Source organism: Columba livia, chromosome 5 (genome assembly GCF_036013475.1).
Source record: "Columba livia isolate bColLiv1 breed racing homer chromosome 5, bColLiv1.pat.W.v2, whole genome shotgun sequence".
Classification (NCBI taxonomy): Eukaryota; Metazoa; Chordata; class Aves; order Columbiformes; family Columbidae; genus Columba; species Columba livia.
The window spans coordinates 28,135,130-28,161,779 of record NC_088606.1 but is presented as its reverse complement, the minus strand read 5'-3'; the positions used below and the strand labels follow the sequence as shown (position 1 = coordinate 28,161,779).

Sequence of the window (26,650 nt, the reverse complement as noted above, 5' to 3'; positions counted from 1 at the left end):
CCAGAAACTCCAGAAAGTCAGCATCTCACCTAAGCAGTATATTTTAAATCTCAAGAGTTATGCAAGATAAATCTTATTTAAAGGTTCTGGGTTACTATCTCCCTTTTGATTTCCTGTACATCCAGTACAACTTAGGGATGGGGATTACTCTGAATATAAACAATCTTATCAAATTAAAAATTAGGCAGCAAGCACTATCCAAGAAATTGCTGAAAAGTTTATACCTATTTTTCCACCATCTGAAAAAATGGTAGGTCTCTTTCAAGAGGTACAAATCAACAACCAAAGCCACATTTAGGAAAGCACTGCCTGTTTTTTCAGGCAAAACTGGTCCATTCATGCTAACCTGATAAACACAGTGATGTACTAATACAAAACAAACTAATCTAACTGTCACATAGTTTACAACTTTAAAACATTTGCAACTAAATTAATTGTCACTTTATGATGAAGCTTAATCAGCTGTAGATTATCACATTGTATTTTATATACCTAGCTTTGCTGTATTTCAAATACCATTGCTGACACTGTAACTTCATTATTATTATTATGCTGACAAGGAACAGGTTTGCACATGTTATGTGTCTGCTTCCAAAACATCAGCTTCTCACCAGGCTGTGAGGTTCACCATTAGTGAGCTAACCATCCCTCACTATTAGGTTCAGAGGGCAATAAATGTCAAAAATCCTGGGATGTGGCCAAGGCAAACTCAGCCTACTCTTCACAGCACCTGCTGTGAGCACCACAGCTTGGCCGTTGCCTGCAGCACTGGCGACCAGCCCCAGAGATCGCAGGACAGACCTACAAGGGGTGGATGCTGCCCAGGCACAGCATCACCCAAGTCCGTAGCCATCACAAAAGCCAAGGGGAGGTGACAGTGCATTTATCTATTCATTAACTTAAAGTATGGGTATTCCCATAAGCAGGTGAATAGACCATGCAGGGATGTTACAAATTCACCATCACTGGTGAGCTCTCAGGTTAGACAGACTTTAGTCTGTCTCAACATAGCGGGTGCTCCTGATCTTCATTGCTGGTTCTGCACTCGGGTGGGAGATGAGTAAGGCAATGTCCAGCCTCATTTTTGCTATGGAACTCAGATTTTGCTATCCTTACATTGCCATCCCCGTTTTGTTGGGTTTTGTGGGTGTTTTGTTGTTTGGGCTTTTGTTGGTTTGGGTTTTGGTTTGGTTTGGCTTGGGGCAGGGGTGGGGTTTGTTGTTTGGTTGGGTTTTGCCTGTTCATCAAAACAAACATCTTGACTTAAAAACACACAAATGTGCAGGCAAGTGAAAGCTGCCTCTCTTTACAGCAGCCTAACTGGTTTTGACAATTAGTATGTGATCATTACACTGTCTCAGAAAACATAAGTAAACTGTCACCCTTCCAAATGGAGGGAAACAGAAAAGGGGCATTGCACCAAGACAGCCTGCTCAAGATCACCTCACCACCAAAAGTGCTCACCACAAGGTGGAACAGTATAGCGTACCAGTCGCCTTTGTCCAGATACGTGGACGTATTGCCCAAGAGCAGCTGGAACACTTAAGATCAAGCAGCCAGGTAAAATACCTTCTAGATTAGACACAAAGCCACAGTGCAACTAGAGGTGTGGCAGGAGCATACCCAGGCTGGCTCAGGTAGAGCAGTGAGGTGATAGCACAGAGTCAGCATTGACCAAGCATACACATACATACCACCTGCACCTCCCCAGTGATGCTGAAATGCATTTTAGTTCAGACTGCTCATTTGTCAACATGGGGGTAAGTAACCTGACACAAAGCTGAGGGATCCCCTCTGGGGACTTCTTTTCCCTCGGCGCTGTTTGGCTTCCCTGCCAAAAACTGATAATAACTCTACCTTCCTCTGGGCTTGCAACCAGCTGCTCCCTGAAAACCACTGCCTCAGGTTGCTCTGAATCGCCCATTGAGCAGGGTCCTCCAACAGAGCAGTCCACAGAGCCTTCATCACCTCTTGCGACAGAGGCAGAGCTGCCAGTGGCTGCTGGTCCGTATTTGTTTTTACCATATTTGACACAGTAAAAACGTGTTCGTTCCAGGTTTCACCACAGAGCTAAGATTTATACACGTTTTTGCAAAGCTGCAAAAGCAGGCTTTTGTTCCTTCCTCATAACAAATGCTTCCGATAACAAAAGTTAGCAACCTGATCATACAAGCACCCCCTGACAATGAGGGGAAATCTCCATCAGCATCCAAAAGCTCGAGGCAGCAAGTAATAACCAGGATTAATTCTATGGCAGACCAAGCCAGAACAACATACTGGGAACTGTCTGGCTCACCAGCAGAGCTGCTGGGTAATCTATAACTAGCACTCCACGCTTCTTTCCAAACCAAAACATCTACAGCTGCTGTATGGAAACAACCTCAGCAAATGAGTACAACACAAGCACAACTCTAAATGTTAAGAATCCTCAAAAAGAGCTCAATAAGCAAACAGGAAAAGTTGTTGTTTTATAGCATATGTTGAAATCAGACCAAATAAAACTGGAATAGTAATAAGTATGAAAAGGATATTATTCAGCAACTAAAATATTGATGTCCTTACCTCAAAAGCCTTTAAAAAACACACAAAAGGATAGACAACCAAAGGCTTAGAAAATTGGATTAACCAGGAAACAGACAGACTTTCAGTACAACCAGAAAAGGCACAAATTTAACACTGTACAGGAACTGAAAGGAAAAAGACTGAGCAAAGAGGGGAAGAGGGACGACTGCAGATCAAAATCAGGAGAACAGAAAAGAACAGCCTTGCCAAGTTTCATCTTCCTAAAAATAAGGATTCTGTCTCAAAGATATAATGAAATTTTTAAAAATGAAGAAATAAGCTGCTGAATTTCAAGACTGAACAGACTTTTCCTCCCTTTTTTTTTTAGGTTTTAAGAATGGGCTTAACCTCATTTTGTTTATTAAAGATTTTGACTGTGTGCAAAGCCTCAGTTTGGGTGTGCGATGTTTGTCCCTGAGTTACAATATAAACAAACTCCAGCTGTGATACATGAAAGGCCTAGGAGCAGTGGAAAGTCCAGTCGATCTAATTAATGTCTGTTTGGGCCTAAAATGAGCCATTGGAGACTCCAGATAAACTTTGGCATATAATACATTTCTAAGGGCAATCAGGAACTGGATAAATAAGAGTTGGTCACTGCTGTGCTCTGGATATATTTGCAAAAATGTAGATGGCAATGAGATCAGACTATTTTTTTCCCGTGCTGTGCTCAGGCAAAGTCATTGTTATGTCTCCTTTTTTATTGACAAGAGCTATGGCAGGGAGGAGAGAGATGTGAAGGAATATTGTGTTTAACTTTGGGTCTATAGCTATGCAGCACTACAGCTATACCCAGATTTGACTTGAAACATAAAGCACCTAAACTATGGGTTTACACCATCGTAACATAGGTAGTTTTTTTCAACATAGATAAGCTTCTCAAACCAAAAAGTGTCTGAAAGTCAGCTTTGAGTGGGGATATATAAGAGCAGGTTTTCAAAGCTTTCATTAAGCACACAAGTCAGAAAATAATCACAACCTTTCTGCTCTCTGTGCATCAGGAGAAGAAAACACCCAGGGACCGTGCTCCTGCTGCTGGGAATCTGAGTGCATTTGCGGGCACAAGCTGTCCCCTTCTAAGCTCCACTGCTGTCAGTGCACAGAGCTCTACTTGACCCTGTATTCCCCTGCCAAGGTTTCACAGACTGAGATAAAAGCAGAATTAAAGATAGCGTATAAATCCCATATACCTGAACCCACAGTCCAAAAGCCAGGATGTTTACTCATGCCTTGGCACTGTTCCTCAGCAGGCAAGGCTACAGACTTCTGTGCTGTTGCTTTATTACCCAGGCTCTCGTTAGTGCCTGCTTGTTCCGGATTGATCACAGGTGCTTAGGTCCATAATAAAAAGACACCTAACTGACCACACCATTGTGCAGCACACCTCCCACCTTCCACAAATGTCAGGAAAACATTACAACAGGCCTGGCACACAGGCCACCCATCTGGGGCTGCGGAGGCGGGCACACACACCAGCCCCACACTTCCCAGTCCCCAGCGACCAGCTGGGACCAGCTCTGGAAAGCAAAACAGGAGCTGAGGGTGACCAGAGACAGCGAGGTGGTGGTGGCAACGAGGTCAGCTACCTAAGTAAGGCCCTATAGAAGAAGAATAATTTCAGCTTCTCATGTGTAAGAAAACACCCAAGACAGCCAGAATGCAGCAAAGTTGCTTTCTTCCACGGGTATATGATAGGATATATCACAGAAACAATATGTTCACTAAGTGCAAAAATTAATTTCATAGTAACAAACAACAACAAAAAATATGCATACTCTGCAATAAGTAAATATAAAAGAGAAAGTCATTTTTCCCTGTTCCCAAAGCAAAAATTTATGCTGTGGACATCTGCAAAGCCTCTAGCCCAAACTGCCTGGACCAGGCCTGGCTCTAACCCAGCACATCCCAGTAACTGGCCTCCTCAGCTGCCCGTTCTCCAGCCAGGTCATGGCCTCCAGAAGCGATTCTCAGCAAAAAGGAACCAGTGACACCTCGTGCAAGGCTCTATCTCCCTTGAGAAACACTTTGTAAACAGGAACTCGGTTTAATCCTGTTTCTTGTTGTCTTCAGACACAGATAATTTCAACAATGATTCATCTAGTAAATAATAATCAAAATTTTGAAATGCAGGTATCCAGTATTACTGCCTTAATTATGAGCTTCCATTGAGTAAGCCATGAACATTTAATATCAGGCAATCCCATCTTTCAGGTTATTACCAGGTTTTCAATACTGTATCATATAAAATAGCCCTTACTTCAAGTCAGGATTGAATCATCCTATCATCCTCCAAAAGCAAGGAAAATTAAGATGTCTGGATTTTTACGACTGCCAGACACTCACCAAGTATGATAAAAGGCTAATTCTGAAAATTTAGTTTCTATCTCCAAAATAGAAGGCATTCGGAATTTTTTTTTAAGAAATGCTTGGATTTCCACAGGCCAAATAAAGCCAAGAAGTCCGTATGAAAGATACATTCACATAAAGTATCAAAAATTTATTCCATCCTTTAGAAATGCCTTTGTTCCTTAGAGGAAAGTTTTGAATACTCCTCAGCTTGACATCCCACTTTAACCCAACCTGGAACACAGTTAATATCAGCATAATGAAAGAAGGTGTGGAACTAATTTGATTGGATTACCCAATTTTTGGCCCTTCACTATGCTGAAAGTGATTGTGTTAACACCAGGATAGGTCTGTAGGAATTAAAAGTCTCTAATGCTTTTCCTTCTTGGTTATGCCTTGTCCCCTTCTGCTTCATCAGCTGTTGCCAAGCTTTGCATTAAAATTAGAGAGAATCAATCTGCAGAAGATGGTAAGCAGTTGGAAACCTTTCTCTCTAATTTTCTAGGGCATGCCCCAATCACACCCATCACATTCTGGTTGTGCTGCACAGTGCCAAGGGGATAGCATCATGAACACTGGTGGAACACGGAGCTGGTGGAGCAATAAACACCCAAGCTGAATAAGGATGAGGTGGCATTTCATATGGCTTTGAAAGGTCTGAAACACTATTAAAAAGCTAATGGAAGTCCTACTTGAACACCCCTCAAGGGAAGGCAAAGAGCCTTTTCCACCCAACTCCCTAAGCTCAGCCCAAAGTGCAGTCTAAGCTGTGAGAAGCTTTTTAGGCAATTGGCCAGTGATATACTCATTACGAAATACAGCAAATGGATTTTCATCAGCAAACATATTTCAATTTTATTTTTCACTTAAGTTCAATGTACCTAACTGTCCTAAATAATAAGTGAGGCAAAAAAATATCACTGGAGCCACCCTGTACTGCCACAGACTGAACTATATCCCATACTGGAGTCAGCTCAGGCTCTCTGCAGTACTCAGTCCCGTGCAGAGCTGAACCGTTCAGCCAAGGGTTTTGTATCAGCAGTTCCCTGTTAATTTCCTTGTGGATAGAGATTTCCAGCTTCAGAGCCTTCAAATGGGTACATTTGCCAGCGCTAAGTTCACTTTACAGAAGCATTTACATTGAGTACAAGGAAAATACAAGTGTTTATGCTTTGAGAAGAGATTTTTACTTGTTTTTCACAAATATTCAGCTCCACTTTGGTGGATTTAGTTGGCTTAATGATTGAATTTTAAGTATCACTTAACGGAGGAAGAATAAACAAGCAGACATTACAACCAGGTAGCATGATCTCTTTAAACAGCTCAGGCGTTCTGTGGTGAAATCCTGACACTTGGCACATCAGTGGCACTGATCCCACTGACTTGACCATGACTGGGATTCCTCAACATTTTGGTCAGGCTCATTGCTACTCTGACACCAGAGTTACACAATCCCTGTACTATTTGAAGACAACTAGGAAACTGAGAAGAAAAGGAAATAGGAGCTCAAGACAAGCAGAGACCTGTCCTCTGCCCACAGCTCATTGCTATGCCATCACCACCAAGGCATGGGGCTCACCAGGTCCGGACCACAAGGCCCCTCACTGCAACCCAGCTCAACCTGCAGCCAAGGCACTGGATCTGCTGCCAGTGGGCATCAGGTGGAAAGAGAAAGGATCCAAGGGGAGGCAAAGGGCTTTGCCGTTCCTTAGAAGCACCTGAAGGAGTAGGCTGTACCCCTGCCAGCTTCAGCAAAGTTACAAAGTGAGCTACAACATGTTTTCCCCAGTGAGAATCTGAACAAAGTCTTCTAAGTGTCACAGAATTGTCTGCTGCTATAATCTATACGTCCTACACCACTGTTTCTCTCTCCCAACTCAGTTTCATTTTAGTTACCAAAGGAGGGGCTTTCACCAGTGAGCATCAGAAAACCACCCAGGGTTTCTGTGGAATTTGTTGGCTTTTCAGATTTTGATGACAAGCTGACAGTTTTCCCAGTCTCAGTGTGCAAAGCTCTGCTCTCCACTTCAGAGACCAGCCCTATCAATATTCTGTGGCTGTCAGCTCCCTTCAGCTTCTTTACCTGTATCAGGTAGCCTTGGATAGATACCTTCGAATTAATTGAAATAACGATGAAATGCTTCATTTATTCAGGTGATGAGCCCTACAGAGAACATGTTTAGCTCAGGGTTTCTCATCTGTATTCCCTGCTGGCCCCCTGCAGCCAGCCCTCTTCATCTTCCCCCACCACTGTCCATCTCCAATTTTTTTTCTGCTCCACAAAGAACACATCCAGCCTCTGGAGATTTCAGCCTTGGCTCTGCCCTCTCCCAGCTTCACCAGCTCAAAGTAAATATTACACACTACTTATGTCTGCCAGGAAGGACAACAATGTGGGGAGAGAGAAGGGAATATTTTCCTATGGGGTTTCTTATTATCCCTGCCTAAACATATTTCCAGGTCACTCACATTTCCATTTTGAAAAATGTCCGATTTATTTCAAGGCACCTGTCATGCATTCTTTCCTGACTGCCATACTTTGACTACCCTTTAAAATGAGAATAGAGTGGCATAGGAAGCATCATACATCTGATCAGCAGCTCTCCTCCCTTTCCATAACAATGCAGATGCTTTCCTAGCCCTGGATGCGATTTGCAAAAATTTTAAGTTGCTCCATTTTTCTTCAGACACTGCACACAAGGCTTTTACTAAGATGCCCAAGTAGCATCCCAGAGTGGGAAGAAGGGTGCTGAACAATGTTTCATACCTCAGTGGCTGCAGTGCTGAGGAACAGAAATGATTAAGGTTTGCAATTGATTAGGCTGCACAATCCATTTGCTACGTATTCAGTGGTCTTACAACACGTCCTCCTCTCTTCAACAACTGAGGTGCATCTCTTCCCTTCCCCATCTTCCACTCCTCTCATCACCTGGTATGGGTCAATACCACACACAAGAGCTGTACAGGGCTCCACAGTAGCATGGGGTAGACTGTATGGCCTGTAGGCAGAGGTACCGATCCACAGGCCATATGGTTTGCTCTATCACATACATGTGAAAAGGCAGAGTTTCTTCTGGAAGGATAGCTAAGTTAGAAAGAAGAAAAGTTGCTGTATTTTATTTTGAGAATGCTGTGAGGTCTGGATCACTTCAGAAGTTAAGCCCACCCTTTGGTAACAGTGAGGACTGAAGAGGAAAACAAAGATGAAGATGTCACACCAAGGACTGATCAGTTATGTGGATGAGGCTTCCAGTGAACACGCTCCCCTCATGTGGACACATCACTCAGAAAGCAGGAACAACAGGGAACTGCCTGCCCAGGCTGCTTTTGAGAGGGGGAGCGCAGCAGGACATAGTCATGTGGATGGTGATAATAAAGGCACTTTCTGACACAGAGGGAAGGGACAGGGACATGAGGAAGGTCTGCTGGATTCATTGGTAACACCTAGAGAGGAATCAACTGGTAAAGTAAAGGTCACAGAAATGATAGACGGAGGGGTCCTTTGGAAACCTGAGTAAAAGATATTAAGAAAATTACTGTCAAGACAAGGCAAGCTTAAAGAAACTTCACTGTTACAAACTCTTACTCTGTATTAAAGGGAAAAAAAGGGAAAAGTAATTAGGATGCCAGTTCCTCAAAGAAGTTACACAGAAGTTCTTTATTGACCTCAGATAAAAAGGTGGAAGTGTACAGAAAACAATCTAGGTCATACTACTAAAGATGAGTACAAAAGAATAGCAGGAGTGCCTAGGGACAAAACCAGGAATGGCAAGACAAAGTGAGGTGGAACATTAACACAAATACTTCAGCAGCTAGAGGAATAGGAAATTTAGAATAGGAACAGGAATTCAGAAAAACAATAAAAATATTTTTAAAAATTTCACAAGTCCAAAACATTTAATGTCCTCATATTTGTGTCTTCACTAGAAATGTCAGCATCATGCAGATGGTTAATACAATTAATACCAACAACAAAAAGGATAATATTACATATGGCACAGTTACTCAAGTATTTTGAAGAAAAATATTTTAAACACAAAGAAAAGTAATGAAATAAAAGCAGAGATTAACAGGTATCTTGAATTTTTAAGCCAAAAGCCCCAATAAGAACAGGTTAATGGTAACTTAGCCATCCTTTTCATATTGGTTGGGCACAACGTTGTTTGTCTTAGAATAATTCAAAAAAAACAGAGGAATTAATCCCAGAAGTGTTGATGATCATCCTGGAGAATGCATAGGTAGTTTCTGGCACATGGAAAATCTGCTGCACCTCTAACAAGGAGAGGAAAAAGAGGAGCTGCAAATTAAAAACCTGCCATGTTCAATCACCAGAAAACTACTAGAATAAATCATACCATCTGTAAAACCACCAAAGGTACTAAAGCAGATGAATGGCAGGGAACAAATCATATAAAACTGATCTAATTTCCTTCCACAATAGGCCAAGATTCCTTGTGGACAGGAAAGAAGCAATAGATGTCAAAACTCAATTTCAGTAAAGGTCTTCGATGTCACCTAACACGATAATTTCGTAAGTAAGCTGCAGAAGCAAAGATTAGACCAAACCACCATAGGATGGCTGCAAAAGCCATCAGACACTTATCCTAAGGGGTAATTATCCATGGTTCCCTGCCAAAAGGAAATATGCATTGAGTTGGGTATTTCATGGATAACTACACCACTTCCAGCTTCTTTCAGTGCTTTCACTAGTAATTTGGACAATGGAATAAATAACCTTATTAAGTTTGCATAGGAGAAAGTAGAGAGAACTGCAAGTATACTGGATGGCAAACAGAATTCATAATAAACAAATTGGAGAAGCAATCTGGAAAAGGAGACAAACTGAGCAGGGACTTATGTCAAGCACTGCATTTTCATAGTAATACTCAACTGGATGAATTTGCATAAGGAAATGGCTGGCGAGGTAACAGCTCTTAAGAGGATAGGAAGACACCCTGAAGCAACAGGCAAGTCAGTATGGTGCCAAGCCAAGCGTCACACAGGGACATACAAACAGGATTATTTAATGTGTCTTTCAGGATACAATTTTTCTACTTTAGTTGGCACTGATAAAGCCTGAACTGAGATAACATCCAGTTTCAGAAAAGGTTTGAGGCAATTCAGCTTACAGAAGATGGTTAATTCCCCACCTCATCCCTCCAGTCTTCAAGTATATATAAAAAAAACTGTTGCAAAGAGAAAAGGAACAATCAGCCATCTTTGTGCACGGTGGACAGGGCAGGTAGCAATAAGCTTAGATGGAAAGATTATAGTTAGAGATGAAGAAAATCTTCATAATCAGACAGGCAATAGCCCCACCCCACCACAGATCACCTGGTTTGTTCCTTCATTTGCACAAGCATATGATACATCCACCATGCACCTTGAAAAGACATGTAAGGACAAGAACAATCAGACAATATTTTGAGTCCCAAAACTCTAGATGACTCCCTGTTGACCAGGCAAACAGGCTCCTTTCTCTTCCAAACTGTGCACTGCTTTTCGGTGTGCTAGCAGTCCCCAAAATGACTGTCTAATTGGAACAGAGCTCTGCAAAAGCGCACAGCTGGGAACAGCTGGTGAATCAGCCACTTCCAGACACACAGATGTTGTTTCCTTTTCACCCGTGCAAGCTCCCACCCTCGCTGACTGCGTGTTGGCAGGCAGCACCCATCTTCAGGGGCAGTTCTTGGGGGGGTTGCAATTGGCTGATGGCTTTATGAAGAGGTTGATTTGAACTAGAAGCCCTAAACTTACACCTTATTGAAAAGCAAAGCAGTTCTTGTTTGATGTTCATAATTACCTGATGTTATGGCTTGTTATACCAGTACATCAAGCTGGTATGACAAACAGGCTAATTAAATGGAGAGCACAGACTATTTTCACAAGCTTCACCCACACCGTAGAGGTGAGCCCTAATTCCTTGAGTGCTGTCACTCAAAATGTAAGTCACTGCGTTCAGAGTTGTTGCCAGGGGGCCGGGGGTGTTGTGTGGATCAGGTGTCGTTACCCTGACACATCAGTTGAGTTGTCAGTGGGAAACCTGTCTCATTCCCAGGGTGAAAAGAAAGAAAAACTGGTAGCTAATGCACTTGGGGCCAAACACATAGCATGGATCAAGGGATACTTCATCCGGACATGTGCCAATAAGAAAGCTACAGCCTCCTTAATACTCTTCTAAATTCATTCAGATGTGAAAGCAGGGACAGGGTCCTGGGTTCTCCCCCTCTGTGAGTGACTATATGACTGCATTTTAGCTACGTAAGTAAAGCTGGCATCAATTTCAGCTAGCAGGGGTAACCACATCCCTCCTCCTTTAAGCTGGACATAGTGACGAGAAATGCCAGTTACACGAAGTCTTGTTTTTTGCCAAGATCTCAGAGCCCTTATAGTCAAAAGAAGCTAAAAATCACCTCTAGCAAGAGCAGGAGCTCCCTCCCACCTTTTTCAAGTACTGGAAAAGAACACAAAGTAAAGGTCTAGGCTCTGCCTGAAGCCTCCTAAGTGGCACTTTTTAAGTGTTCTGACATCTAGAAAAAAATGTTCTTTACAAAGTGTTTTTTTCTTGTGGATGGTGATCCAGAACTGGGAGACAACAAAGCATTCCTTTTTAACAGTTTTTCCTAACCACACATCGGTCAGGAATTCACAAAAGAACATCAACAGCAATTCTATAATAAACAAAAGGAAAGAAAAAAAATTGTTCCATAAATACTGACTGCAAAAGCAGACTTGTTTTCTCTGGTTTAGACCAAGCCTTTCACAAGAACAATCAGCTCCCACAAATAAGCTATTTTCAAGTTCCACAGGGAACAGCTTCAAACTGAATTACTGGAAATTAGATTCTCCTTTCTCTTCTCTTCCAGAACCAATATTTTACAGAGAATAAAGATGAGACATTTTGATATCTTAACAGCAGAGTCATTCATGGCTATGACATGTTAACTCTTGAGTACAAAAGTCCCTCAAGGTGGATAAAGATAAATCAACCTTTGAGCCCAGAAGACAACTCAGGACATACATTCCAAGACACACATTAAAAAAAAAAAAGAGTCAAAAGTCACATTAATATGGTACCAACAGCAACAAAGTGCAGGGCAAGGCCATGAGACACCTGTGCTGAAAACAGAGCTCACGAGAAGGTAAACAACTCTGCTCAGCTCACAAGCTCCTCAGTTTTATAGGAAACAGATTTCCACGATATTGCAGCACATGGCTCTCCTGCGTCTTTTTCTTATTTCAAGCTCAGAAGCTAGTGCTTTCTGTTCTGTTGTTTTCAGTGTCATTAACTGTATGTTTTTATTGACTAATAATAGCACTGAGGAAAATGCAATGTTGCCATAAAGATCATCTTGGGACTACGTCATCAGTGCATCTCAGCACATTCCCTGTACTTCCACTCTGTCATCCTGGGAGTTTCTAACACTTTGGGTTCTGTATAATTCTCCTAATGCCTACTGCTTCAGTTGCTATTATGACCCTTGTGAACTTTTTGGTAATACTCCTTCGTCTGACTTTTTCCTTAGTCTTTAAAGAACAATAGCATATAGTTCGACAGGACTTCTGGAGATCACCTCACCCAACCTCCCACTGAAAGCAGGACTATCACAAGCACTAGTTCCAGTCAGGTTAGTCATGGCTTTGTTCAGCTAAGTCTTGAAAATCTTCAAGGGCAGAGGTTTCGCCACCTCTCTCAGAAATGTGCTGCTAACTCCTAACTGTCCCTGCAGCCTCTTGGACCCTCTCTAGTTTCTCACCATGCTTTTAGAACCAAAGAGTCTAAAAACCAGAAGCAGTGTCACAGCTGCAGCCTCAACAGCATGAAGAGGATAATCACTTTCCTTGAGCTGGTGGCCATGCTCTCCTACTGTAGCCCAGCGTACAGGCTAACTTATTTATGCTGTGAACTCACTGCTGGCTCATGTTCAGCCCATGCCACTGCAGTCCCCGGGTGTTGTCTCAGCAAAGCTGCATGGGGTTATTCTGCATCAGGGCAGAACCTGGCACTTCTCCTTGTCAAACTGCATGAGGTTTATGTCAGACAAATCCCAAACCTAAGCTCTATCTTTCAGTATATTAACTCCCTCACTCATAGAGGAATATTATCTAATTATCAGGGGTGTCTAAAAAGATACTGAACATCAGCCCCCAGTGTCACCTTACCGAGTACTCCGCTTTTAACCACCTTACAAATGAACATGAGCAACTGAGTCCAGTGATCCAGCCAGTTCAAACCACCAAACAGTCCCTTCACTTCACTCATACTCCCTCTGGTCCGGAAGAAAACACTGTGGTAGACTGGGTCAAAAGCCATTCTGAAGTCAAGGTACAAGAATATCCACCACTGTCTGCTTCCACATAACAAGTAATTTAATCAAATGCAGCAATCTGTTTATCTAAGCAATGCTTATACACATCTCCTTTGTTGCATGTCCTTCCTTCTTTCCACTTCCTGTGCTCTTTTTTGGCCTCCTAGTTCACTAGCAAGCACCTTGCTTATAAGTAAACCTTTTGCAAGAAAAAATTCACCATCTTCACTCCCACAGGCAGGTGGCCACAGCAGACCCTCACCGCAGCATCACCACTGCTACTTTCCATGTTTTCCTTTGTTACTGTAATGCAGTGCTTTACCCTTGGTAACTCCAGCCTCCAACTATCAAAACACAGGTGGTAACCCACCAGATGAAACAAAATGGACATGTATCAATTTTTGTTTTTCCTATCCATGTTTCCCTTTTCTGTCTACTGCCCTTCTAATCTAGTCCTGAAACTGAGAAAGTCTATCAGAGTAGAAACTACTCTAACACACAAAACAAACTGTTTTTCAGTAGCTGTATGAAGAGTTCAGATGCTGCTGGACTATGAGGCAAAAGAGGTTTTCACAACAGGGCTGCTCCTTGGAGCAGGTAAGGACATCCATGACACTCATGAGATAAATACTACCATCATCAATCAATCTGAAGACCATCAAATAGCATAGCATCTGCTGCCCACATTGCAGTCATCAGCCAAAGAAGGAACTCATCTGAACAAGCCTTATGATTTTCAAAAGGCACACGACAGAACCTTTGTGCACACAAGTACACGTCACATTTATCAGAAACAGTACTGAAAATTAAGATGCTGTGCAGATGTCTAAAGGCTGTCCACCTCACACCATACAGCACAGCACAGAGATCAGAGCTTGCATCTTTGTGTGTCTCAGCTTGTTCAGGATTCCTTGCAAACACTTTCAAATCTTTTCTGTGTAAGCATGGCCTAATGTAACCCTCTTGCCAAGGAAATGCAGGGAAGTTGCACAAGACCTTCTGCAGGGTATTCCTCGATCTCAGCACTGGGCACCATCCCACTGCACAGGCACACCCTGCAGCTCGGTTCCAACCCAGAAGTCTCCAACAGAAGCCATCTCCTGTTCTCTGGGTATAGATAATCCCTTGAACCCTTTCCAGCAGAGCCCACCTTTCCATTGGATTAGTTATGAGGAGCTCAGCAGATCACCTAAATATGACCCCTGTCTCTGAGGTCTAAGACAGACAGACTATGCATTTTATCCTCAGTCACTTTGATCCAAGCACCACCTTTTTGTCCAGCCTACTGGAATAAATACTCCTACAAATACACAGGAGGGGTTTTGAAGATTTTTTTTTTTTTTAAACAAGGCCAATGTCCAAGAAATAATTTAATATAATCACCTACTAATTCAATCCTGAGTTTCAGAACTATCTGCTAATTCTGATTCAAGTTCAATAAGTATTACCCAAGCACAGAAACTTCTTGGGTCCTGGGATGCAATACAGGGGACTTTCCCTCCAAAATGTGTTTTGAGCCAGTAATATAACATAAGCAAAAGAACAAGCTGTCAGGAGTCTGGCACCTGCAACTGGATATTTAAATTCAGACCAAGCATACCTTTGGATAACTCCTCAGATGATCTGATAGCACAAGCCTATTATGCCAGCAAGAATATTACGCAAAGATGTCTTCCAGAATTTCACAATCTTACCAGTGTGTATTATATATCAACACTGAAAAAAGTATTCTAAAGCATCCATTTCTTGCTTTTTGAAGTGTTCAAAGCAAGAACAGCTTGAAGGAAAAACAATCCAAATGGAAGAGACAACAGCTAATCACTACAGAAGCAGGAGAGGAACACAAACCTTGGGCAGAGGACTTTTGGTTTAAATTCTTATGTGATCAAAAATACTTAGTTTTTCTCCCAAAACAAGCAAACAAACTTCACAGAAAAGACAAGTAAGATCAATCACTGCCAAGACAATTTTTTTTCCCAAAAAAATTCTTTGGGAGGCTATGTCGTACATCTTCTTGTCACTGTGAAATATGGGCCTGAGGTAAACTGTCCATCTCAAATTGCAGGGAGCACAAAATGCAAGGTACATCAAGACAATTCCACCTGCAGATACGAGCATGAATAAAAATCAGATGCGTCAGACATAAAGTTGTAACCGTGTGAATATTAGTAAAGTGTCAATCACCCGCTAGTTCCAACCATCAGATCTTAGAGCAGGGAGCTAGTACAGGAACATTCAGGCTTACAAAGATTCACATCCAAGAACTGTCAGTTTTAATGAGATAGCAACCAGCTACAACCATAAATTGAATCTTGGGCTTCTTCCTCAGACGTTACCTGCATAACCTCTTTAACAGGATTTAACAGGAGAAATACCACGACAGGGTTGTGGGGTTTTTTTCTTTTTTTTTTTTTTTTTTAGGAAGACAGTAGTAAGCTGTTTATTAATCACATGCTTCATTTCCAAAATTCAAGCAATAAAGACTAGAAGAACCATCTACAAAATCAGTCAACTTGTCACCATTATAACACCCTCAACGTAACCCTACATAATGAAACTTATTGCTGTGGCAATATTGATGTTATACATAGCACACATTAAAAGTCTTCTGTTGACGTACAAAAGCGCGTTTTGGCCATAACAGGCTGTGACAGCTCACCAGTGTGATCCCGCCAGCAGGGAGGACGGCTGGTCCCTGCACAAACACATCACCTTTTCCAAGCTTCTTACGTTTGCTTTGTGGCTCCAACTGGCACATCCTACATCCAATTTAGCGATTACTGCTGCGAGATTATCTGTCTGCAACTGGCACGTCCTATATCCAATTTAGCGATTACTGCTCCCTGATTCTCCCTCTAGCTTCAGACAGGGGTCAGGGCCGCAGGGTTTTCCATCAGTTTATTTCATCAAAACATCCGTATATGTAACATGAGATATAACAGTAAAGGCTTTAGGATGATTATTCAGTCTCTAATCCCAAACACCATCACAGCAAACATATAATAAGTCACTGTGACATCCTACCAGTGCTACCTTCATGGCATGCAGGATCTCCAACCGAGGACAAACCATGGGTGTGCACATTCCAGCCACAGTATCAATATGCAGTGGTATAACCACTAACTAAACCACTAACTCGTCACCAACTAAACCAACTCTTCTGTAATGTAAGGCTCCTAACTTGCTAACTGGTATATTTACCTGAAATATTTACTTTCTTTTGTCTAGTGAGGTTTGGCATTTGGTACAGGTATCAGCTTCAGTTTGAAAACAAGGTTACACTTTCTGTTTAGGGAAACAACTCCTACATTTTTCAATATATTAGAAAAACACATTTTGCTAGAGTTAAAGTTTCACAGATACCAGAAGCTTTGTAAAAGAATTTTCATTCCTCAGACCATTCTGGCACTTGTACAAAGACAAATAAAATTTTAATTTCCAGCCCCTCTTCCTTAGTATCTCAAATCAACTACAGGCACCTTCCCTTTGATTTTACATAATAAACCAATTTTATATTAGAATCACTGTAACTCATTTTAAAAGTCCTCCAGAATGAAGAATGCCATTAACAGAGAGTCTTCTCCAAAGAGGAAAGTGGAATCTCTTTAACGGACTCCAAAATGCCACGGGGTTATATACTTCTGCACCATGAATCTTAGCAACAGCAAAGCACTGGGAACTCTTGAAAGTCTAAAACAAGAGTCTCCGATACTTGACAGGGCTCTTTCCAAACTAAAGCATACTTCAGTACATTCGTATTATGAAGACTAAACACCTGATTCATAAACAGATGCAGCTTATAAATTGTACACGTATATAATAATCTCATTCACTATTAAGGGAACAGAGTGTACTACCAGCAAGTTTGCTGATGACACCAAGCTGGGAGGAGTGGCTGACACACCAGAAGGCTGTGCTGCCATCCAGAGACCTGGACAGGCTGGAGAGCTGGGCGAGGAAAAATTTAATTAAATATAAGAAGGGCAAGTGTAGAGTCTGAATCTGGGCAGGAACAACCCCAGGTTCCAGTATAAGTTGGGGAATGACCTATTAGAGAGCAGTATAGGGGAAAGGGACCTGGGGGCCCTGGTGGACTGCAGGATGACCATGAGCCAGCACTGTGTCCTTGTGGCCAGGAAGGCCAATGGCATCCTGGGGTGTATTAGAAGGGGGGTGGTTAGTAGTTCAAGAGAGGTTCTCCTCCCCCTCTACTCTGCCCTGGTGAGACCACATCTGGAATATTGTGTCCAGTTCTGGGCCCCTCAGTTTAAGAAGGACAGGGAACTGCTGGAGAGAGTCCAGCGCAGGGCAACAAAGATGATCAAGGGAGTGGAGCATCTCCCTGATGAGGAAAGACTGAGGGAGCTGGGTCTCTTTAGCTTGGAGAAGAGGAGGCTGAGGGGCGACCTCATTAATGCTTATAAATATATAAAGGGTGAGTGTCATGAGCATGGAGCCAGGCTCTTCTCGGTGACAACCAATGATAAGACAAGGGGTAATGGGTACAAACTGGAATACAGGAGGTTCCACTAAAATTTGAGAAGAAACTTCTTCTCAGTGAGGGTGACAGAGCACTGGAACAGGCTGCCCAGGGAGGTTGTGGAGTCTCCTTCTCTAGAGACATTCAAAACTCACCTGGACACCTTCCTGTGTAACCTCATCTAGGTGTTCCTGCTCTGACAGGGGGATTGGACTTGATGATCTTTCGAGGTCCCTTCCAATCCCTAACATTCTGTGATTCCATGTGTGATTCTATAAATTAATAAGTGCAACCTACAAAACAATGTTCTACCAAGTACCTTCAAGTCAGTTTGGTTGGGGGTTTTGTTGGGGGCTTGTTTCTGTTTTTGTAATAGGAAAAGAAGTCCACCCATGAATAAGCCGAACTGTGTAAAGTGTACATGCTGGGTGGTCACTGAATCCCCGGAGCGCTGTGGAGAGATGAGCCAGCAACACAGCCTGAGAACCGCCTGACGCGCAGCCAAGGCCGCCTCCCAGCTTTTGTACACAGTGTTAAACATCTAGAGATAAGATATTACGTAATGTAATTCCCCATTTTATTTAACTATAAGTACCTGAAATGTTTGAGACCGACACCTGCGGCAACTGCAAAACTATTGTGGGGAAAAAAAAAAGCAGCTTTACTTTAATGATACTTCAGCAATCAGATCGGTGTTTGAATCAGGTTTATATTAGGGCCTATTCAGCTCTTATCCAGCCAAACTCTCAGGGAGTGGATGGTCATAATTACTCAGTTTTCGATCACACCATGACACTTCACATGGATTGAGGATATTGTAACGAACATGAAGCTTAAGAAAAGCAGAGGGGTTTCTGCTGAAACTCCATGCTGGGATATTTCTGATCTAGAATTTGATCCCTCCCCATTCCAGACAAAGGAAGTTTGATCCAGCTCTGGACTATGATGCCAGATTTTCTCCTTACACCACCACTACACAAACAAAAGGCAGAAAAGACAGCAGCTACAGTGCACTGTGATGACTGCTGTTTAAGGCTGACCTAGCAGATCAGAGAAACAATATAAAAAACATAGAAAGCTTCAAGATTTTGTCTAAAAATGAACAAAAAACCCCTCACACCAACCTGTGGTGTCTGGGTAACATGTCAGCAAGAAGGAAAGGAACTGTTTTCCCACTATAGCAGTTGTTGGAAACATGGGCAAATTAGCAAGTGAAAGGAACTTGTGACACTGAAAACCTTTCCTGGGGTCCCAGCCCCAGAGTGTCATGCTCTGGTGTGACAGAGGACAGCTGCTGTCCCCACCGCTTTGTGCACATCCCAGTCATCCCATGGTATCAGAGCTTTTCAAATAGTGCCTTTTCACCTCAGCATAAGATGGATTTGCCAAGAGTAGGTGCCCCTTCTTCCGTACATACAGTGCAGATGTCATTGCTGTCCCTGAACAGAACAGGGCAGCCTTCGCAGCATCACACCAGTTGCACCAACCGGCAGTAATTCCATGCACATCGATTGCACAAGGTTGAACTCCACAGTGCTGTGCTCCTTTCACAACCATTTCTTTCTAATATTGAATGTTTACACAAATCCACAAACAAATCTATTTCTTTTTTTTTGCCAAGGAGGTCTCCATTTAGGGTTCTCTGGTGTTTTCCTCACAGGGTAGTTAAGAAACCAGAAAAACAAACAAAAAAACCCACCACAACACACACCAGCCTGTGCCTCCAAAGTAATTGCTAGGTAATGATTTCTGACAAGAAATAAACAGGTTATGTAAGTATATAAATGAAAGGGGTGTATATATGTATATATACACACACACATAAATATAACTGACCCAGGACATATATACACCCATCCTGGACCCATTTCTGGCTGCAGACTGACTTCCTGCAATACTGCGTCTCAGTTTCCTCTTTGGGTTACGGCAGCTCGTACTGCAAAGGTTTTTAATGGTTATCTCCCCAGCGCCCGGCCCTCCTGGCAGCCCCGGTGCCTCTGCAGAGCAGGCTCTGGGAGCCACCAGGGCTGGGGCTCTGGCCAGGGCCACCAGCACGGCAAGTCCCCCCCCCGCAAGCCGGGCAATGCCACAGGTGCAGCCCCTGCCAGCTGCAGGTGGGGGCTGCCTGATGGAGCTGGTACTGCCAGTTCTGCTGTAACACACTTGATGCATTTTTAAACACCTATTTCCGATGACTCAATCTAAACCCCGAGAGATAATACTATTAAAAGACTAACAAAAAGGCACTTGCAGGGCTCCCAGTTTGGTTTTTTTTTCCCTCATTCCTCACAATTTTTTTTTCAACTTTATCTAAGGTACAAATGGTTCAACTATTATCACCCTGTTTAAACAGAAGCATAATTCATCAGCTGTCTCTAAATCGTATTTAAACTGCCTGTGACCCCCAGCTTGCACAGAAAAAGCTTACTGTTCTATCGCAAGGAGGATATGATCCCCCCAACATGACAATAAAGCAGACTGCACTGGGAGAACAACCTGGTAGCCTTATGATTCATTTACTATCCAAATTTAATGTTTAAATCCCTGCCAACAGCCTTACTTAAAAAGGAAAACTTATTCTGCTTTATAATTATCACCCTTTGAACCACCTCTTCACTAGATCAACTGTATGAAAAGGACACACTGCAGAAACTTTCTTCTAGAAATTCAAACTCTAGTAACACATAGAACTTTATTAATGAAATTATTCCATCTTTAACAAAGTATAATTAAAAAGAAGAAATGCTGAAAAAGACTATACCCAAATTAGCAAATTGAATTCAAGTATATGATTTCAATTAAGCCCACTCCAGCTTAACACCAGTGTCTGGAGACCACAGTTGTTCTTTTTTTAGCTCAACAAAAAGTAGACAGCTAACAAAAGCCGGTGTACCAAAGCCCTTCTGTAAAACCTTTCATAACTAAAAATCATGCTTAGCATTCCTAATGCCACAGCACAGAAGGGCCTCCCCCCACAGCCAGACAACTAAACCCCTTTCACAGCAGTAGATACGTATCAATCACAGTAGCAGTTTGCAAAGAAACATCACAGTACCAATGTAGTCCACGGGCAGCAGGAATTGATGCTACATTACTTCAAAAAAAGTTAACTTATTGTTATCTCCATATATACTTAAAATACTCACATACAACCACCCCCAAAATACCTACCTATGTTTAGGTAGTCAGTTACTAATAAGCAGAGGCACTAATTTAGTGGGAGACTCCTACCAACTTCAGGAAAGCTGGGGTTCACCTAAGAAGCTTAAGACCCACTGTTTATAGCTTCAAGATGACAACGGAGTTTTTAACCAAATACACGTGAAGTTCTTAAATACGAAGGGGGGAAAACACCTTTCTCGTGAGTGTGCATTTGAGAAAGTTAAATAAACACCTAAAAGACAAAAATTTAGTTGTACAATTTAGGTATAATTCCTGATTTCCATAGAAATTGCATAAAAGATATAACAGTACCTATTCTTACTAAGCCATTAAAAAAAATTAAAAAAAAAATCACAATTCTTCGGTCAAGTACCATTTTTTGCCTTTTGGAAAGGTCTGAGGAAAGCAAGCAGCACTGACAAACACACTAACTCCTCAAAGAAAGTTCTGCATCAAAGGTCTGCTTTTAAACTTTTATTTTTTAAACAACAACAAAAAAAATCCTCCACTTAGGAAAGTTAGGTTGTCACCATCTTACATTTCTGAATACAAAACTGAAAAAAATCTCTATTAAAAAAACAAAAGACAGGACTCCAGCCAAGTATTCAGCTACTTATTGCTGTAGTTGTAACTCAAGTCCATTTAAACCCCTGTATTTTGGTCATTTGTAGCAAGAACATGTTTGGAACGCTAGCAGCAATAGAAAACCCCCTTAAAACCTAGACATAGTTACACTGTTAAGTGAAAATTAGCAGAAACCATAACCATTAGAACATAATAAATCACCCTGTAAAAGTACAATTTAATTGGTAGCTAGAAAAACAGGGTTGGTTTAAAATGCTACCCCAAAGCCTTACATGGGCCTATGTCAGCAGAGAAAAGTCCTTTTTCCCCCACTTGATAAAGCCCCAAACCGCAGCACTACTCCAAACAAAACGAATGCAGCCTTCACTCCATCTCAACGCCTCATCTCCTCCGCCCTCCTCCACCAGGTGGAACACAGAAACTTGAAATAATCACTAATTCCAAGTTTAGGTGATACGCACAAATATACTGCTGAACAAAGTTTGGACAGCAAACAGTACACCTGAGTTCAGTCATACAAACTAACTTTTGTAAAGAGCATTAGACGAATATATCCATGTCTCTAATACGAATCTAGATGTATTTTATTACAAAACGCATTAATAGAAATATCCAGGCAAATACATACCATACAATAGCAAAAGCTTTAAGCCCCATTTAATAAGATGACTTTCTGATTAAAAATAGAAGGCAATTAAGATTTACTCAAAATTACAATTAAGAAAAGCTTTCACAGTGCAATATTGAAACTGTCACAAAGTTAAGAAAATACTGATATCAAAGTACAATCACAATGTTAAAGTAGACAAAACTACTATACAAGGGCATGTCTTGCAAAATTAAAAGGAATGAACACAACATAGGGGACATCCCATGTCCCTGCTCTACATATCTCATTTCTAGTCTTCAGAGTCATAATTGTGTCTTTCTGACATCGGTAGAAATCTTGTTAAACCTAAGAGGTTCATTCTTTGTTGACCAGATTTCAGAGCCCAATTACTTCTTGAAATTATGTTCTTCATCTTCACTGCACGATCTCAAAGTAGTGCAATATCGCCATGATGTGCTGAGGCATGAACACATAGCCCGTGTACAGCGCCATTCCAACAATGGAAACTAGCATGGAATCTGAATTACAGTTGAGGAAAAAGCATTTAAAATCCGAAGTGAATTAGACATCACATCACTATAGCATCAGAACTTTCCAGGTAAACTACCTTACGACACTACATTTTTGTATCAGACGTAGTCAACTGTATCCAGCAATTGTAGCTGCAGGAGGAACCAGTTGAACGCTGAAAACCAGAACACTGTTAGGAGCGATGAGCTGAATGGTGAAAGGATGCCTTGCAACTTATTCACTGCCTTGTCATGCACACAAGAGGACAGGGTGGAGGAAAAACAGAAAACAGACACTGAGAAGATACATGTTTTTACAAGCAACTTCCTAGGTGTTAGGCAAGTTTTGCAGGCAAGCAGAAAAAAGTCAGCCATGGCAAAAAATAAAATAAACAAACCAACAAAAACCCACATACACCACCACACCAAACCAAACACACAATCATATGAGTAGCTGCACTGAATATAAGTTCTTATTTGTGGACAACCTACCCATTTTTAAACAGACAGCATTAGATACTGAGTTCAACTGCTCAGAACAGTATGACTCAATAGATTTAATTTATGCTACACAAGACACATCTGGTGTGAGAGTTGTACTGTTAGCGTAATCAAGTCAGGAAACCATTTCTAGCTGCCAGCGTCCTTCAGGCTTTAAGTCACTACATCATCTGTTTCGTTTCTCCATCTGCATGTTACGCTCAGACGCTGTTCATGGGCAAGCAGCTCAATTTATGTGTTGTTTGGCAGTGCTCGGGAAAAAGAAACAGCAAGGGGAGTGAAAAGTGTCAGTAACGTAGTGACATGCACCTTTCTAACTATTTCACTCACAAAACCTCAGAGCATCACCACAGCTCTGAGTCAAGTGTGTGCACTTAAGCAAACACTCATTACTACTACAGACACTACTACATTACTGCACTACAAAACAAACCTCACATGAAGCTATCTGCTAAACAATCTTCAAACGACCACTTTACGAGATGAACTCCTAACGAGGACCTTTTGTAAAACTTAGAGAAGCGAGTAGAGAAGTGGAACGACACCTTCAAATCTATACATACAACTGGATTTTTGTCAAACTCCAGGGTTCTTGAAGCTTTGCCTAAGGAAATTATGGCATTCAAAGTTTAAGGTTCCAGAAATTCAGAAGTACTCAAAATTAATAATAACCTGTTGATTTAATCCAACTACCTGCAGAGATTCAGTAAACTTATACAGAGACACTATAAAAAGCACTGGAGATTAACAAGCGTGATAACACCTGTCAGCAGCACTCAGCTTCCACAGAGGAAACCAGCTGAGCTGCACACGCTCTGCATCTTCCAGAAGTCACCACAGCACACACGTAAACAAATGCTCTATGACCGACGTCTCCGTGGCAGAGCAGAGGTATTAGCTGCACTTACTAGAGCACACTAGCTGCTTGGTGTATTTTTAGTCCCAGAAGATTATACAGTAAGAGATACTAAAATGAAGGTCAACTCATAACTCCACGTTTCCACACCAGCGCTCACTTCTGATTCTGGAGCACGAGCAGCAGCCAGACAGGCAGCAGCGCCACACGCCAACAACTCCACGGCCACCGTGTCTCCACAGCACCTGGCGGCGAGAGCGGCCAGTTTGAGGGGAAAAAACAATTTTGCTGACTCGAGATCACAAGCAATAACTTGTGCCACTTGTAAGTTAAGTAGCAGTTACTTATCTGCAATATGAGCATGTTAAAAAAGTAAACATGCGCACACACTTTCAGTTAAGTATTTTTTTGCACAAATTAAAAAGCTGCATAGTTAATACAAAAGAAAAAATACGACTAATACAATTGCAAAGAAAGCAAAGATTAAGTTTCCTCAGTGATACAGACGTGGCATAAAAAGAAGAAAGTATGTTAGCAAGGAGCACATTTTGAAGGTAAGAACTCCTACTTAAACAATGGTCACAGTAAGTCTGTAAATACTTGAAAAAATAATAGTAAGGTATGTCCACTCCTACAGACTTTACACAGGAAAAATAATGTCAGATCATAGAGCTGTGACTTTGGCAGCCACTTTTATCTAACAAATGTGAGTTCCTTTACAAAAACTGACCAGTGTCTCAGTAAAAGCAGCTTCTCACTACTACTTACACCCTCTTCTTTGTTAATATTTTGATTACTTTCTCTCTTTGCCTCTCAGCATTAACTGGAGAAGGCTCAGGGTCATTCACAGGAGACATCATTTTAAGTTGAGATCCAAATAGCCACACTCAAAAGATAAATAGTTGTGATACCATAAGAACACCTGCGAGAACATACTGCCTGTGTTAAAGGGCTGGGTAATGATGCAAACCTATAGTCTTTATATGGATATCTTCACGTAAGCGTCTATCAAGCTCTTTCACTGCAAAAGAGCCAAACGAATTTACCAGCTTGAGGATTAAATACTCATCCAATAAAAGTCATAAATAAAAAAGAAAAAGCACCATGCAGACATAAGCTTGTACGGGTTTGCAGCATGCACATTTCCATTCCACTTAGCAAAACCAGAAAAGAATACGTGAAATACACCTGTGCTGAGCAGAGAGCTTGAGATTTCAGTGCAAAAATCAGGAGAAAGAACTACCATAACACTACAGGAGAAAAATTAAAGGGGAAATAACTTCGAGACACAACCTGAAGCCCGAGCACGAACCGCCAGGCGCCCAGTGACAGGACGGGCATCACCAGCATGCGGGTTATTCCCCAGCCCGGGTGCACCCGAGTTAGTGACACCGAGGAGCCCGAGCCCCCGCCTGCCAGGAGGGGACGAGCCGGTCCCGGGCGGCGGCCGCCGCTCCCCTTCCCGCCGCGGGGCGAGAGCAGAGCAGCTGCCCCCGGGCCGGCCCCGCCCGCTTCTCCTCCCGCCGCCCCTCGGCCTCACCCCAGAAAGCCCCGCCGGCGCCCGGCCGCCCTCAGCGCGACACGGCCCAGCCGCCCCCCCGGCACCGGGCGGCCCGTCCGGCACCGCACCCGCCGGAGAGGCGGCGGCACGGCCGGCGGTGCCCCCGAACCCGCCGCCGAGCAGGACGCGGCAGGGGGAGCGCAGCCCCGGCCCCAGCGCCGCGCACAGGCCCCGCGGCGGAAGGATACTGAAGACGGTCCTCTCCCAGGGCTCCAGCATGTAGAGCGCGGTGACCAGCAGGTACTGGTAGTACAGCCACGACATCTGCTTCCAGGCCGAGCCCAGCGCCATGGCGCGCCACACGCTCTCCCCGCCCGCCCGCGGCGCTGCGCTGCGCCGGGCCAGGCCGAGCCGAGACGGGGCGGGGGCAGCGCGGGGCCCGCCCTCCCGCTCCGGCCCGGCCCGGCCCCGCCCCGCGCCCGGGCGCCGCTGCCCCGACAGGGAGGCGCCGCGGCCTGTGGGGAGCGGGGGGAGGCAGCGCTGAGCTCGTCCCCGCGGCCTGTGGGGAGCGGGAGGCAGCGCTGAGCTCGTCCCCGCGGCCTGTGGGGAGCGGGGGAAGGCAGCGCTGAGCTGGTCCCCGCGTCAGGTCTCATCCAGCGCTGGGTGCCGGGGCATGGCGGGCACTCACCGGCACCCGCAGAACGGCACAGTCCAGCGGCGTGCGGCGGTCTGTGTCCGGTCTGATCGTGAACTTGGGATAAACTCTGAGTCATACCGAGGAGATGATGCTGCAGCCTTTTTTCTGTCATCCTATTTAATTTAAATTGACTTTCTGGGAATTACAAAAGACCCGAAGACTGAGCTCAGCAGGGCCTGCGGGAAGCACGGTGAAAACGCTGTGTAGGAGCCTGCGGTGTCTCCAGTTGTCAAAGCCCACCCAATGCCATGGCCTGGATAGAGACCTCCACATCCGCCAGCTCTGACGAGATCGGGTGGGAAAAACAAAGAGGCAATGGTTGAACCGTTTGCTGTAACTATTGGTAACTTTGCTCTTCCCTGGGGCACTTGGGGCCAGATGCCAGCGGGTGTGGGACACCCCTGCCCTGAGCGCCCATCGGCCCAAGATAAGCAGAAATTCAGCCTGGGACTGCACGATAAGAAGGGCTGTTGGCAATACTGGCAATCTAGCTTAGAAGGCACTAGTTGAAAATCTGCTGGAAGGGGACATA

General features: G+C 43.2%; 1 protein-coding gene across 1 annotated transcript; it reads right to left on the bottom strand.

The window, feature by feature from the left end:
* Window positions 1-20,350: 20,350 nt before the first annotated feature.
* Window positions 20,351-25,956, bottom strand: SPTSSA (serine palmitoyltransferase small subunit A). The gene is made up of 2 exons (XM_065064079.1): window positions 25,670-25,956; window positions 20,351-22,572 (listed from the first exon to the last, which is right to left on the bottom strand). Exons 1-2 carry the CDS (start codon window positions 25,770-25,772, stop codon window positions 22,469-22,471), a joined length of 207 nt encoding a protein of 68 aa, XP_064920151.1. The 5' UTR covers window positions 25,773-25,956; the 3' UTR covers window positions 20,351-22,468.
* Between the last annotated feature and the right edge of the window lie 694 nt (window positions 25,957-26,650).